Source organism: Hyalella azteca, unplaced genomic scaffold, assembly GCF_000764305.2.
Source record: "Hyalella azteca isolate HAZT.00-mixed unplaced genomic scaffold, Hazt_2.0.2 contig6532, whole genome shotgun sequence".
NCBI lineage: Eukaryota > Metazoa > Arthropoda > Malacostraca > Amphipoda > Hyalellidae > Hyalella > Hyalella azteca.
Window position 1 is genome coordinate 187721 of NW_025936691.1, and position 17112 is coordinate 204832.

General features: G+C 37.5%; 1 protein-coding gene across 2 annotated transcripts; it reads right to left on the reverse strand.

Moving 5' to 3' along the window:
* Positions 1 to 400: 400 nt before the first annotated feature.
* On the reverse strand, positions 401 to 14253 carry LOC108666889 (protein artichoke). Of its 2 annotated transcripts, none has more exons than XM_018153842.2 (6): positions 10513 to 14253; positions 9198 to 9432; positions 8617 to 8723; positions 4000 to 4152; positions 3242 to 3451; positions 401 to 3012 (listed from the first exon to the last, which is right to left on the reverse strand). In XM_018153842.2, the coding sequence occupies exons 1-6, from the start codon at positions 13528 to 13530 to the stop codon at positions 2707 to 2709; spliced, it is 4029 nt and encodes a 1342-aa protein (XP_018009331.1). In that variant the 5' UTR covers positions 13531 to 14253; the 3' UTR covers positions 401 to 2706. The 2 variants fall into 2 exon arrangements, with proteins under 2 accessions (XP_018009331.1, XP_018009330.1); XM_018153841.2 differs by having other exon boundaries at positions 401 to 3015.
* Between the last annotated feature and the right edge of the window lie 2859 nt (positions 14254 to 17112).

Genomic DNA, 17112 nt, shown 5'->3' on the forward strand with positions numbered 1-17112 from the left:
GCAAACACCCCTCCGATATTTTGTCGCAAGATTGTTACTGACTATTTGAGTGGAAATTTTCCCATATAACATGCATTGGTTGGAATCATCGTATAATGTTGCACGTGTTGAAATTTATTTCAATAACCGAATTTCTGTCCGCCAAATTTTGTTCTACACGTATACTTTTCTGAGTATCTAAGCTAAATATAAGGCACTTGTTGATTTCTTCAAAAGCCTTTCTTTTCCTTCTCATAACATTGCCTTCTAATAGAATATAAATTGAAAAATATATTTTTAATTCACTGATATAAGGTGTTGTCCTAGTCTCAATTACATTGCGCCCGAAATCAGTTATTTTTTATTAAATTACATCACGTTTCATTTATTCATCGTCAGAATATAGTGAATGAAAGACAAATTACTCATAGATACATTGTTTTATTCACATTTCAACAGACATATTCACACATGAGGTCAGGATCTGTGCGACGTTAGATATTTGGATTCATCCAATAATTCACACAATAAATCTCAACATTTTAAAGCTGTCGCAGATAATTATCACTGCGGGTATAATTAAACCTATAAAATTTATTGGAATGTTGCTTCATCTCAAATATCATAGCCGGACCAGGGATGGCCGGCTAAGGAGCGACGATAAATAGCTTATGATATTCATTAGATTATTCTTGCTTGCGTCGAAAAATGAGATATATATTAAAATTGTAAGTCATTCATGATTCACATCTGACGGTACATAGAATGTAAGACTATGCTAATAATCAGAGGCGGGTTATAGGAGGCCAACCAAAAACCAATTATACACCAGAAATATTGGATCTCCGAATAACAAAAGCATACATAAATGAATGAAAAAATTCTTAACATTGTTAATGTTATTTCGATCAAAATAAGCATTACGCAATAACGCCTTATTAAGATTTAGTAATTTCGTGAAGCTATTGTTCAGCGAACAATAAGAATCGGACATAAATAATTTTTATGCCTTAAAATTCCTCATAAATAATAGATATTTTGCATTTTTGGTATTATTTGTTGTAAAGCATTTATGATTAAGAGCCTAACTTGGCTGAAAAAATATACAGAAAATAGTTACCAATTCAGAGAAGCAAAATTTTGCAATGCATTTCATTCCATTGAACGCCAGTACATCGACAATTTTTTCTTGCGCAGAATTTTCGCCGACTATCGTCATGTATTTTTGGCCAATGAGTAGAAACAGCAGAATTTTGTGATTAATTGACGATTACTGAAAAATAAAAAGCAATGAGAAATTAATCATTCATTTATCGTAAATAGGGCAACATGTTCTAGCATTTCGATTGATTTTTATTGCAAAAATGTGCCATGTAGTTGACCTGCCTATGCGATAAAGCTTAAGTCTAATCTCGTCAGACATTTTGGTGGGGTGAGAAGGGCGGCAAATATAACGATCATCAAAGTTTTCATTTATTAGATAATATTAACAGCCCTATAACTGAATAAAAATATAACAACATAACTTCCCTAGAAACTAATCGCCGCTAAATTAAGTAGAAATAAAGAACATTCACTAAGTTTCCGACATTACTGAGAGAGAATTAAGTCAAGTCTCTCATGCATAAAGATCACTAAAGTCAAGTCTCAGGCAGGGACTAATCTCATTTATTATATATTTAATCACAAGTACGAATGTATCTGATCATATAATAGAATTAACGTTTAATCAAATTATGGGATTTCGTCTAAAGTTTTCTTCTCTATAAATTTTTTGAACAACGACCGGTTCAAACAACAGGGATATACTTGAGAAACTATGAGAGAATATATTTTTTTTAATAAAAAACGAAAATTCCTGGGCTTACCTGGTATTCACTTTGTTATTTAAATCTCTCATTAATCAATGTATGTGTTTCCATGGAGAATCTTTCCGAGCACGCGCATAAATAAATGTACGTAACGCCATTATGCATCCATGTCTCAACGACATAAATAGTATATTTACATGAACGTTCTATTTTACATTCACTCACTCGTCATTCACAATTAAACAGCGGGAAACATCTTCATCTTCATTCACAAACTGATCTTAAAAAATATGAGGTATACTTAACCTAAGTAGAAGATGATTAGTGCATGAAGAGTCAAATTTGCATTATAAAAATAAGTTATCTTTAGGACTACTGTACACGAAACAAACGAGATTCTTTGGTGTATAGGAATGAGAGGTTTGGTGTAATATTCAGTACATCGTTCCTTAATATAAAACAAAGGCCAATTAAAGATTGACCAATGGTTAACTAACGAACCGTGGATGCTACGCATAAGAAGTTGATTAAAGATACGAGTATTTAGAGTAGTGAATGGTGATGATCTATTTCCCTGTTGTGGGTGGTGATGAAAGATCCTCGTTTTAAAAAGTGTTATCTATGCATAGTTGCGATTTTGGTGAAGGTTATGTGTTGACAGATCTCTGTTTATAAAGGTGTTTACGATGAATATTACTGATATTGCTGTTGTGATGGAGATGAATATTTTAATCGTTATTGTTGATGAAGTCCATCAGTTTTATCTGTGATCCAGGTAATCAAGTCTGACTGTATTTTTACTAGTGGAGACGTTTATGCTGTGTTTAATTTATATAAATGTTTTTTGTTTCAATGCCAGAGAACGCAACTTGTATTTTGGTGAAGGCGATGTTATATAGTCATGCATACGGAGTGATCAACAAGCAGTGTTGTGATTTTCGGTGGGCACATTCGCAGTGTTATTTGTGGTAGTGACGTCACTATTGGGAACAGAAAGATGTCTATAGTTGCTCAGAAAATCTGTAGGTGGAGGTATTTCTCTTGGCTTGAGAGGTTCACCTTTGCTCTGGCACAACCTGCAACATATGGCGATGATAACCACGAAAGCTACCAGAGCAATGGCCGACACACTGCCTATGAGGACGGCCAGGCGAGTACTGAGCAAAGTTCGCTCGGGCGGCGCTTGCAGGGTTCGAACTCTGGTGCACTTAGTGTCGCTCTGCTGCTGGGGAAGGGAGGTTGTCGGTGTCATTACTCATAACAAAAATTACACAGAGAGCTTAAATACTATCATCAAATGAAGAAAGATGCTGACATTATAAGACAGTGTGAGATTAATCACAATGTTTCAGCGAGGGGAGACTACTGGAAATTGATTTGTACTTGACAGAAAATAGTGATTTAATTGATAACTTTTATTTGTAATTTTGGGTTTAAAGAAGCGTAATCACCTCTTGAGAGAGCGACAGCGGCATCTCCTGTGTGTGGGGCATGGATCGCGCGTCGATGTGGGTTGGTGTGGTGATGCCCTGAACACACACGAGGTAGCGAGTGTCGGGCAGCAGCTCCGTGATGGTTAGGCTGCGAGGCTCGGGCGGCAGCTTATGCGTGTGCAGCAGCCCCAGGAGGCGACCGTCGGGCCGCGTTTCTTGGAAAGCAATCTGCACGCAGAACCGAGCGAGGAAATTAAGAATAAGACAGCGCATGGCGTGATCATCATCAACGTGACCGTGGATTGGAAGTCCTTAACTCGTCATAAGGTCAAAACGCTTCTTTCCCATGGGCGCCAATCGCCTATTTTTGCTTAACTCATGAATTAGACGGCGCTTTAAACGAGTTGTTAGCGCATTTTCTCATTTATAGAAAAAATGCACTATGGTGCTCGTCATGTCTGTCTGTCCGTGACTTCATATTTTCGTCGACGAGAAAATGAATGAGAAAATCTCTGTAACTCACTGCAGTGAGTACTGAGTTATATTTTTTTATTATGCGCTATGCGAACGTTCTTGCCACTTACTCACATTTTACATTTCTCTTTCCAACATCAAGTCACTCTCTGCCACCTCTCGTCTTTCCACACCCATTCCAAGCAGCACCGAATTAAAAATTCTGACTGCAGCGCTCACTCGTGGAATGAAAGAAAAACTCGTGGTTTAGCAATAAAAAAACGTACTTTGGAGAGAGTCTTAGTGAAAGTTTCTAAACTCACAGTGAAGCCCTGTAGGTTGGTGTCGTTCGCAGGCTGCCACATGACCACGACGCTGTGGCTCAACACGTCCTCCACCGACAGTCCTGCTATCACCGCCTGCTGTGGGCAGAAGCTCTGACTCGACTCCGGCAGCAGCAGGGCGCCCTTCAAACTCTGGAATAGAACAATTAAACTGGTTTATTGCCTGAATTAATTAAAATTATTTAACTTTTGTATATTTGCTCTCTATGAGAGCTATTAGAGATAACTATGCTGAGAGACAAAATGAAACGGTGCAGCTTACATCTATTTTTAGAGCTCTCTATTCCAGTTAATCATTGATATTGATGATCAAAACATAAGTAAGCTTATTGCGTCTGAGGTTCAAAATTCTACAACTCACAAACGAGGTGTGGCGGTCAACCAGGTCCAAGGGCCAAAACCCGGACCAAGTTTACATAGAGGATATGATAACATCGGACGTAGATTTGTAATGGCTCCTTTACATGAACAGTCATAAGTTGATTCACCTAAAAATAAACTTTGAACCACAGATTCACCGCTTGGTAACAAGAAACTTAAAAGTTTTCCTGTCAAAATGTACGAGTAAATATGTCATGAAACTATCACCCAGCGCCGAGAATGCGATTCTGCCGGAAAAAGGCCCTTGTTCCATTTCGTTTTTGACTCAATCGTTGCATGGAAAATGCCGCATGGTCGGTGGTTCCCGGAACGGCGAACTCAATTAAGACACAATTATAAGAAATATTGTGATATTAAGAAGGAAGACCTTTCCCTAGTCGGTTGATAGCAAGAGACAGATCGGTCATTGAATTGTTCGTTTGTCCCATTGAAATATATTACAGGTTTATCTAGTACAAATTCGAATGAGCGTTTATCAAAACATTTTAATCGACACATTAATAGTATATTCTGAAAAGCGCACAAATTTGAAAATTAAGATTTTGATCAAGTACAAAAGTCAAGTACAAAAGTCACTCAAGTACAAAAGTCACTGCCGAAAAATTTATATTTTAAATCTTTTAATAATTGATGCTTTACAGTGCATGATTCAAAGTGAAAATCACTTGAACACAACCTGCCTCAGTGCTTTAACTTCAGTGTTAATATTTTCCTTCTCGACATAATTTCCCGTGCAGCTCCGACGTCACATTTTGCATCTTTGTTTGTGTTTCAAACTTTGTAGGAGCGTCTCCCAGTTAGTGTTTCAAATTTTCTTAGAGCGGTCTCCCAGTCAGTCTTTGAAACTTTGTTTGAGCGGTCTCTCAGTTAGTGTTTCAAACTTTGTAAGAGCGGTCTCCCAGTTAGTGTTTCCAACTCTGTAAAATCAGTCTCCCTGTTAGTGTTTCAAACTCTGTAAGAGCGGTTTCTCAGTTAGTGTTTCAAACTTTGTGAGAGCGGTCTCCCAGTTAGTGTTTCAAACTTTGTATGAGCGGTTTTTCAGTTAGTGTTTCAAACTTTGTGAGAGCGGTTTCTCAGTTAGTGTTTCAAACTCTGTAAGAGCGGTTTCTCAGTTTGTGTTTCAAACTTTGTAAGAGCGGTTTCCCAGTTAGCGGTTAGAGCGGTACTTTGTAAATGAGGTTTCAAGCTTTGTAAGAGCGATCTCCCAGTTAGTGTTTCAAACTTTGTAAGAGCGGTCTCCCAGTTAGTGTTTCAAACTTTGTACGAACGGTCTCCCAGTTATTGTTTCAAACTTTGTAGGAGCGGTCTCCCAGTTAGTGTTTCAAACTTTGTACGAGCGGTCTCCCAGTTAGTGTTTCAAACTTTGTAGGAGCGGTCTCCCAGTTAGTGTTTCAAACTTATAGGAGCGGTCTCCCAGTTAGCTACCTTAATCGTCTATTCCACCTTGAGCGTCGTGTTGAATTCGACTGAAGGCCAATCAGGTGGTCGATAGGCTAAGGCTACGCTGAGAATAGAACACGAGTATTTTTAATGTATTGTACGGCATGTTTACAGAGCAACCAGAGTTTGAACTTGAGTCCACCGTGCTTCCACTGAAGGAGTTTCTACGTATAAAATTACTCCTCCCTTCTTTTCTGTGTGGGCGGTAATGCTGGCAACCGTTCATTGTAAATTGCCCAATCTGGATATCGTTTTTAATGTAACTGCGGACCCAGAGCGCCGGTTTAGCATTCAATTCCATTTCTACTTACAAACATCGAAACATTACCATGTTAAGCGTTAAGTCGATATAAATATCCAGCATTGTTAAAATTGAAGTATACACTTTGCATAGTGAGGAAGGAATGTTAAAAGTACGGCGATGTACAGGAATTGCGAAAATCACAAACCATATTTTGTTATTGAAAGGGCATGCAGACAATTGAGCTTTGTGTTCTATTAACATGCATGTTAAGGAATCCAAACTTTTCCTTAACATGTACGAAACGTTCGAAACAATTTATGCATGTTTATGAAATCAACATGAATTAAGGGGATCGGCTACCCTCCGGAAAAACTTCTACAGTTATTATCCGATTATCATGAAACTTCACATACATACGTAAAAGGTAAAAAGAAAAACTTCCCTTTAAAGAGACGTCATGAACGTAAATATTAACGTACAGCGATGGCAGTGGTACCATTGGAAAGAGCAGAATTCCAGCTTTCAGATGAGCACAAAAACCGAAAAACGTCAAAATTGAAAATTTTAGGGTAGCCGGTCCCCTTAACATGCATATTAAAGCATCTTGAATGTCATGCTCGTCTCCGAACATGACATTCAAGAAGACTCCCGAGTATCTCACATGTGGCATTTTATGGCATTTGCGCCACGCATGCGTGTGTCATCGAACACAGAATCCGGTGACCAATGGGAATGAACTTTCATGTTATTTATTATCTCAAATGTAACTATGTTGTTTTTGTCATTGCGGACATGATGACATTGATATTGAATGCCAAACAAGATTCAGTGGACCAAGTTATGAAGAAAAAGCGCTGTGGCATTTCAATTCACACGGTCCATTTATGCATTTTAGAAAAGAAAAAGAAAAATTTAACCTTCACGCTCAATCAATTCTTATAATTTTTACTCTTCATGAAGAACTTTTTACGAAATTCTTTCCTTAATCAACAAAGTATTGCTTTATAGATGAGGGGTTGTTCAGTAATTCATGTTTCAAGTATCAATAAACATGTAGCAGCATGCAGTCACTCCGGCTCTCACGATCGCTCTCATTTTTGTATCACAGGTCGTCGAGAAAAGAACAGTAATTTTGCACAGAGAAAAAACATCCTTTCTTGTGCTATCTTTCAGCGAAAATCAGTCATAATTGCAGAAGTGACGTACTCCTACTGTTAACGCCCCGTCATTGACCTTCTATATAGCAGCCGTCATTTCGAGTTCCAAGTAATTTTTCTCATACCCGAGAACTGAAAGTCAGAAGAACTGCCTCACGAGGCAGTGAATTATTGATGACGGCGAAACTCGTCTCAAGTTCTGAAGTAAGAAAGACAGGCGCAGAAGATTCGCGGAGCGTTGGAATTACAGTTTGGCACAAAAGGAATTTTACATGAGGTTTTATGTCTAACTTTGGAGACGGCCGAAAGGGCCAGCGGACGTACACGTGGATGGATCCTTTGGGCTTAGGATTTAAGGAACCGAGACGGGCCATTTCTTGGAACTTAGATGAGACATGTTTTACGTTTCAATTGGAAAAAGCAACATTTTGCGAAGCAAGTGAGATTTTTTCGATATTTCAAGCTGATAAGCTTTAACGTCAGTTATTTCACAAGCTTAACTTTAGTCGTTGTTTGTTGCGCTTGTGCACTTGTTTGGACATAATACTTAAAATAAGTAATAACTTATAACCTTTTCTTCACTGGTGGTGTTAGCTACAAACAGTAATGCTATTGTATCTATGTAACAGTAACCATGACAATTGCTATATATTGGGTTATACATTTAATAAACTCGCATCACAGACATTCCTCACTATAAGTAAAATACGAAGGCTTGTGCAAGAGACGCTGTCATATTATACATGGATTATATGAATAACTTTTACTTCTTTTTTTCGTTTAACAATCGGCATGAAGATTTTTAAGAGATTTAATTTTCAAGGATTTTATACGCAAAGCATCATGTGACGCCTCGCAAAGCATCAAACTCACTGACGCCTCAATCTACTATATTAATCACAGAATCGATGTTCTGTCATGTTATAGATCATAAAATCGAAGCTATTACACTATGAATAGATTACAATGTAGATGGGGATGCACATCGGTTGCTTCTGGATCAACTCTACGAGTAATTTATATAGTTGACATGAGTTAATGACATACATACGCTTTTTCAATGTCCCTTATTGCATAAAAATGTGTATGTTGTTCGCTTATACAGTTCGCTACTTTGCAGTAAACTCAAAATGTTGCACCATATCCCGAATACTACAATTACGAGACTTATACATTTTCACGTGGAAATCAAGTTTAAAGTTTAATTTAATGTGATTATCTGGCAGAACTTTTAATGTATTCCAGAGAAAAACTTTAGTTTATAAAAGAGAGTCATGATTGAACGGCATTATCTTTCATCAAGAGATAAATCATTCATAATAAAATTAAATTGTGATTAGGGTAAGCAAAAATAAATAAAAAATCGATAATTACCTCGGGTTGGGAGCAGGTAACCATGTTGAGCTCTTGCACTAAGGAGAGATGGTCGCTCAACCAAGACCATAACGGCCGCACCTCACAGTCACAGTTCCAGGGGTTACCTGTAGTGGTCAAGTTAAGAGTTACAACTAACAACTATACTATCATAATACACCAATAAATAGTGTATAATTGTATTATGATTAAAACGGTCATTGTAAATCAGTGTCATGATATGAAATCAATACGATCATTATGAACCACCATCATGGTCCACAATCGTGTATGTCACGGTCACCATACACCATCGTCATGATCCAACACCATACGGTTATGTCACGGCCACTATACACCATCGTCATGATTTAACACCATACAAGTCACGATCACTATATATCAATTCCATTGGTATTTTGTCACCTCTGGATAAAAATTTCCAAATTACACGTAGCACGGTTCGTGTAATGACTACGTAATCATGGTGGTGTTTTATCACATAAACACGAGTCACGCTCTAACGAACGAGTGAATACGAGCCATAAACTTTGCATTGCAGCTAATAAATCCACCGAGAATTGACCGCAATGAGCTCTCACCTTTAAGTTTGAGAATCTTCAGTGAGCGTTCGACTTTTTCCAGGACTGCAGGATCAAGGGACGTGAGATTATTGAAGGAGAGATCGAGGGTCTGGAGCTTAGTTTGTGCCAGCAGGGAAGCGGGGTCCAAGTCCCCCAGATTGTTGCGGGCCAGTAGAAGGATCTCTAGGGACGTCGCTTCAGCCAGCGTCCTATCTCGTAGTCGAGTGATTAGGTTGTCTGACGCGTCTAGGATCTGAAGAGGGAAATTAGAAAAATGGGTACGGGTTGGAAAATATGAGTGCGCGAATGATCATTTTTGATCACAGGCATGAATAAGGACAAAATAGAGATAAAATGGAGGCGGGTCGGGAAATATGAGTGCACGAGTGATCATTTTTGATCACATGCACGAATGAGGACAAAATAAAAATAAATTGGAGGCGGGTTGGGAAATAATAGTGCATCATTGATCTTGTTGTTCTACGCGTCCAGGCTCTAAATGAGAAATAAATTTGATATATATGTGAGTCGGGAAGTACGAGTGTGCGAGCTATCATGATGCGTCCAAAATTTGAGGGGGAATTAGAAATAAAATTGAAGAGCGTCGGGAAATCTGACTGCCCTTGTGATCATTTTGTCGGACTCGTGAGGGATCTGAGGGGAGGAGGGAGGGGAATAAAAAAATGAAGGCGGGTCAGGAAATACGAGTGTACGAATATCAACCTTAATCGCAAGTAAGAATCTCCGTTCGTTGTTAAATGTAACCAAAATGTAGGATTTTGAAGAATAACCTATAAATTAATAATGAAAGTTCTTTTTCCAACATTTAAATTCATGCGATACTCTTTGGTAATGATTGAGCTTTCTGTAATTAAGAATAAAATAGATAAAAGATCGGCTTTAACTGGAGATCATTTTCCTTCCAATTAATTCGTTACTATTAATAACCACTGCTCTATAATACCTAGTATTATATATTTATGATGCGTCAAGGAAATAAAAGCGTGTTGAAATCTAAGAATACCAATAATGAAATGACATTCATAGTTAGTATTGTTTCCTTAAAATTTAATATAGTCGAAAAATTATGAAAACTTTTTAACTTATTAGCAAAAAGGCAAATCGTGGAAGACGTTTCGGTGCGAGGAGCTGAGGATCTTGTTGTTAACTAAATAGTCAACGATAAATTGTAGTCACCGCATGTGCAGCTCTAATCAATTTCAATATTTCAAATAATAACTACTCTAATGAAATATCATTCATTGATTCGTCATTATTCAATTGTTATTTATAACTTTATTGTTACAAAAATGAAAAAAATTATTAAACTCACTTTGATATTGCGGGCATCGGGCGGCAAAGGATCTAATCTCTCCAGATTGTTGCCAGAGATATTTAGGACATTTAGAGCAGACAATCCTCGGAGCCTTTCTTTCGGAAGAAGTAGCAGCAGATTGAAAGATAAATCTAAGACTTCTAAGTGCTCCAGTTTTCGGAAAGCTCCAGGAGCGATCTTGCTGATGCTGGAGCCGGACAGCCGAAGAACGCGCAGGTTAGGCACGGCTGCGAAGTCTCTTGAAGACAAGTCTGTAAGGTTCGTGTACGGCGCCTCTAAGATCTCTAGAGCTGCCAATAAACCTGAATCTCCTGTCAATGACTTCAGAGGATTGCCAGAAACGTTAAGCTTTTTGAGCATCGGAGGTCGGTCCGTTAGGAAGGAACGCGGAATTTCCTTGAGGTTGTTATTGGACAGGTTCAGTTCTTCGAGACTCGATGATGCGAAAGAACCAGTCGGAAAGTCTGCTAAGCTGTTGTTTGATAAGCTTAAGAACTTCAAGCGTAAAAATCGTCGGTATGTGTATAGGGTCGGGGACTTGAGGTGAGTGCTTGACAAATCCAACTCCTTCAAGTTCTTCAGTCTCTCGGTTGATATGGTAAACTCTGATATGGGATTGTTACTGATATCCAAAGTTTCTATGGATACCAATTTATCCAGCGCATGTAAACTGTGGCTGTTCAAATTATTTCCAGATAGATTCAGCACCTTCAAGTTAGTTAATTTCTGAAACATAGCTTCAGTGAGGCGTTCTAATCGATTGTTTCTTAGAGATAAAATCCTCAAAGAATTCGATTCGGAGAAAAAATTAATCGGTAGATCTCGTCGTTCACAAAAACTCATGTCAAGAGAGTCGAGATTTTTACAGGCAAAGAGGGAGTCTTCTTCGACTGATTTGAATTGATTGTGCGAAACATCCAATGTTCTCAAGTTAGGGGTCCTGAGAAACGTGCTGCTAAGTCGACTCAAGACATTACCTTTGATGTTGAGGTTTTCCAATGTGGCAAGGTCTGCGAACACTAGCGTCTCTATGTCGTCGATTCTCGAAGATTCCAGACTTATTGACCGCAAGGGAATAGACCCTTCGAACATAAATCTTCTAACAACTGCAATTTGGTTGTGAGAAATCTCGAGGTACTCCAACTTTTCCAGTTTTTGGAATGTTTGAGGTTCAATGTCCATGATAACGTTATTGGACACATAAAGTTCTTTTAGGCTTTTCAAGCCTTCGAATGTAAGTGAACTAAGATGCTGCAATTTATTGTGAGACAAATACAGACTTTCTAGCTTCTTCAAGTTTCTAAATGTGTTATCTTGAATATAATCGATGCGATTGAATTCAAGATGAAGCTGTTTGAGGGAAGACAAGTCACTAAAAACTATTTCTTTGATACTCGAGATATTATTCTCACTAAGCCAGAGAATTTCAAGTTTGCTTTGACCTCTGAAGGCATCGTCATGAATCGTTGTAATATTATTTTTTGAAGCTCTCAAGATCATCAAGTTTGCTGGATAGCGACTCAATATGTCAGGAAAGTGTACAAGTCTGTTACCGTAAAGGTCCAGTTGTTGCAAATGTTCAAGAGAATAGAAGGCTTCTTTAGCAATGCTCTCAATTTTGTTTTCTTGCAAGTGAAGTTCGAGTAAATTCTTCAATGGAGAGAATGTTTTTTTATTGATAGTTCTTATTTCGTTGTTCTGTAAGCGAAGTTCTCGCAGTTCATTGAGATGACTGAAAACTCCGTCTTCTATTTTCGAGATCTTGTTGTCGTCGAGACTGAGGGAGCTAAGCGAGCGCGTCTTCTTGAAAAGATCGACGTGGATCTCCCGCAAATTATTGGAGCTCAGCTGCAGGTTAAACAAATGCTCCATGTTGCTGAAGGCGCCACTGCCGATGTGATGGATTTCATTATTTTGCAGATAAATTACAGACACTTTACTCGTGTTTGAAAATGAAAGGTTTGATATTCTAAGAATGTTATTGTTTGGCAGAAAAATCTCCTGAAGCTCAGTTAAGTTCGAAAAAAGATCATCATGAAAATCATGGAGATGATTGTGACCTAAATCTATGACTCGCAACTTGGGCGTGTGAGAAAACGTCGATGGTCCTAAATCTCGGATATTATTTCGACTCAAATACAAAGTTTCTAAGTTTGGGCAGTGCTTGAAAGCCTCTTCGGATATGTAAGAAATATCATTAAGGTACATAGACAAAGACACTAAGGCAGGCATTGAAGATAAAGATATGTTAGTAAGAAAACGGAACTTGTTGCTACTCAAGTCTAAAACTTGCAAGGCCGGCAAGGTCGAGTAGCCGTCACCTTGCACTTCTTCTATCAAATTCCAAGTCACTTTAAGGCTCTTGAGCTTCTTGAGCCTCCGCACTGAAGAAATTGGTAGTCTTTCCAATGCATTATTCATTAAGTTCAGCTCTTTTAGGCTGTCTTCTAACCCATCAAAGGCATACTCTGATATATAGTTTAAGCCGTTACCATTCAGGTTTAGAGACGTGAGTTTCATCCCAAAAAAACTGTCACCTTGAATTTGTTTGATATTATTAGCTTCCAAATCTAGCAGTTCTAGTCTGCGCAGTTTTTGAATGGCACTTTGAGGCACCTCAGTAAGCTTACTATGCATCAGAGTCAATTTTTTTAATGTGTCCTCTAAACCTCGAAAGGTTTTCTCATGTATAACGCTGACATTACTATGTGATAAGTGCAAAGTCCAAATGACAGAATCTTTGAAAAGGTACGACGGAAGTACCGTGACATTTGGGTCCAAGTCGTATATACTAAACGACATTATTGGACGTTGTATCATGCGCAGAACGCTGTTAACAACTCCAAGGGACACCATAGGGCACTCCAAGAACACATCGCTGTTGATGTGGTAGCATGGACACCAAGGGTTGCTCTCGAAACTTGGACAAGCACCATCTTCAAGTCTCTGACCTTTGGACACCCCCACAAAAGTTGATATGAAGGCCAGGAGCACGCACATGAGATGGCGCCTCATCTTTGCGTTATTTCTTCACAAAGATAATTCTTATTCCATCGGAAAAAATTCCATTGGTATTTTCAAGGCTGTCAATCAATCCCCCTACAGAGGCTTGATATACTCGGCCCGTTCTTAACATTTGAATATAGCAGCACAAACGAGGGCATTAAAACACTGCCAGGCAGGCGTGAAGTTAAAACAATTACAGAGACAACCATTAAACTATTAACTAATTATGCCATTACAACGTGTGCCAGACAGAAATTAAGCAAGTGTCACCTATAAATAAGTCTCACTTGAAACACAATGCTACACGCTGATAAACTTATCAACAAGTTTTAATAATAAGAGCAATCAATATACACTCGGATATTGCTCATACAATTTTGAACAACCACTTCACATAGCTATCTCGTTGGCCAAGATGGCTTCACAACATCACCAATGTTTCTCCTCGCCAAGATGCAACATTTTGACTTGCCATGTCTCACTGATTTCACTTATAAATAATTAATCTTTCACTCCTGCTGAGCTAGAACACTTTTACAAAACTGAAGAACTGCGTCGCCGAGCTGATAATTACCACGAATAGATTTCAAGTGATATTATGAATAATTTTTCTCAGTTTCACCCATTCAGAAATCATTCGTAAGTAGATTGCCACATTGACATTGTCGTTTCACGAACGTTAAACTTGATAATAACTTTCATCTTCGAGGAGCTGGATCAGAATTGTTATCGTTCATCTGGAAAGAAATAAGAATCCGTTAATTTACAAATAAATTAATAGTGACGGACAGTAGCCACGTCAAAGATCTCGTGGTAGTTTAATCTCACTTTAGACGGGTCAGAGTAATTAGAAAGCATTTACATTAACTTGAAATAACTAATAAGGCGGAATTTATAAAAAATCCTAATGAAGATAATGAAGCGTAACGACTGCTACTTTAGAGTAATAAACAATTTTTGTTTTGAAACTCAAATTCATTGAGAAAAATCGTTTAGTATCACTATAACCTGAAAATGAATAACAAAAATTAAAAATAACATAATATCATTAAAAAAATTAAAATAGTTTCAAATTCGAGGCGATGCAAAATCAACTGCGTTAATTTTTTTGCGCTAAGCAAAGAGTATAAGTTAGAAAATATTCTACTTGTAGATAAACTGCCTCTAATGTAATAAGCGCAACTTTAATCTTGACCTCGGCATTAGTTTGCAGCACTAACACGGTGAGTTTCACGTGGGACTTGAATTGAACAGTTCTATGACACGTCCTGTTTATGTCTGACCTCACAAAATATTTAAATTCTTCAAAAAGTCGAGATGGAAAATTTATTCTAAATTTGCCCGGTTCGTCGAGTGTGCTGAGCTCGCTTAGTTTTCTCCTGGCTTTTGAATAGTCTAACGTATTTACTTCATGTATTTCTTCAATAATTTTTGGCTTTGTGAAACTAGAGACGATAAAAAGTGGTCGGACTACAAATAATAGCTTTAATTAAAAAAGTAAACGTACTGAGTATTCTTTATTATAAAAAAATCGAACATGTAGAATTAATAATCCATATCATAGTCGGGTTGGAACTGAAACATCAAACACTACAAAGAACATAAAGCGGTACCTCATGAAAAACTGCAATCATAAAACAACATTAATGCATATATTTATTATGACACATTGAGGCCTTTAGAAACCTCGAAGAAAATTAACTGAAAAAAAACACTCCGTTGTTTATTTTGGGCAAAATGGGTAAAATTTGTGCGTATTTTTTTCAGGAATGGAAAAAGAAACACTTTTCACTGATCGCATTGATGAAACTAAATGTTTGTCAAATAACAACGTTCGACAACCTGTAATGGAGTCGGAAAAACTTTTCTGGTTGCAGGTGAAGCTAACAAAAATTAAGATCATAATTAGAAAAACATAAATTAGAAAAATAAAGTTTTATTTTGCCGCAGGGGAAGAAGCTGTTGCGCAGCACCAACTTCAGACGCCCAAATGAGCGGCATGCGGCAAAACTACTAGCAGGCTCACTTCAACCTTAAATTAAACTTGCATTTATTAAGAAGAATTCTTTTCACTAGAATTTTATAAGAATATATAAAATTCACTAGAACATAAGAATTTCTTGAGAAAAATTATTTTTACTAGAATGAGTGGAAAATATAGCATTAGACTACGAATTTGCTTCAAAAATTATTATTAAAACCGGAACAGTTTATACTAGAAGAATATATGGAAGGACCAAGCAATAATCAGAACTCTTCATTGTATTAAGAATTGTGCACGTCCATCTCTGAGAACGTGTAAAATTACTCATGGAATTTTTATCTGAAATGACGACGACTAAGCGTGAATCGTACATAAAAATGGTCAAATTCATATGTGAAAATGAGGATCGCAAGGAATGACTGGCATGGGAAAATCACTGTGGGATTTTTGTGATCTGGGTCATGTAAATTTGGAGCATTTAAACTTTAACCCATTGTGTACCGACTGGACTTTAACCCATTTTTAACCCTTTAACCCTGACTTTTGGACTTTGACCTTTTGTGTCGTGATGAACAGTTCTTGGTCTTTGGCCGTGAGGTACGAATAGCATTGACAATGTTTTCGTAGACGCAGTGTTTAAAGCACTTCACAGTAATTTGAATGCATGCGTATCAGAAGAAATTTGCCGGTTTTTCTTAGACCAGCAACGGACAATTGTCCATTCATACCAAATGCACCATAGAACGATAGGCCATCAATCAGGTTTCCATAGCATGTATTTTGCGAGGCTTGAGCTTTAAAGAACACATTACAAATAATGACAAAACTGGGATAGGAGTTCAAACTATAATAACAGAATCCGGCAACCCAAACGTTAGTGGCAAAACAAATTATTCAATAACAATAATAACAATATTAATCGTTAGATAATGATAAAAAGTTCTCTTCACATGAAAATATATTCAGTTATTTATTTGAGAGTCGTTGGTTTTATTCTCATAAAATTGGTTAAAGTTTTAGTATTTTTCAATTTTCCATTCACTCGGCGGCCGATGCCGTAAAAATTTTAATAGGCCTATGATGCTTCGCTCCACAACACGTTTGGAATTTATGCAGGGCAATCAAGGCTGGCGCTGGTGTGGGAATTGGCCTTCAAAGAGCCGAACCGAATACAAATTGTCGATTAGCCCCCTGGACCTTCAAGATTTATAGCGTGTGATTGATATTGAGGATTATATGTCACAGCAATGGGCCAGCAGCTACGCTTGCATTACTGGACAAATGATGGTAGAGGTTTGGTATTAGAGATGACCTTGATAATATTATGTTATGCATCCTTGTAAGAAATAAAGATTGAATGCTTCTATTTTTAGGAACAATGAAGTCGTAAATACTTTTCCTCAGTTGATCTCACGATTGTCATATTTTGTAATTATGAAATCCAGAGAGTCGTAATTTAACTTTTATATTAGGTATATAGAAAACGTTATCAAAAAGGAAACAATATTAGCTTTTAAACAGATTCCTGTTTCAACAGTTGATGGAAAAGAAAGAATTATGGATATATGCAAAATCAACTAATATTAGATTCAATTAAACCGATTTCA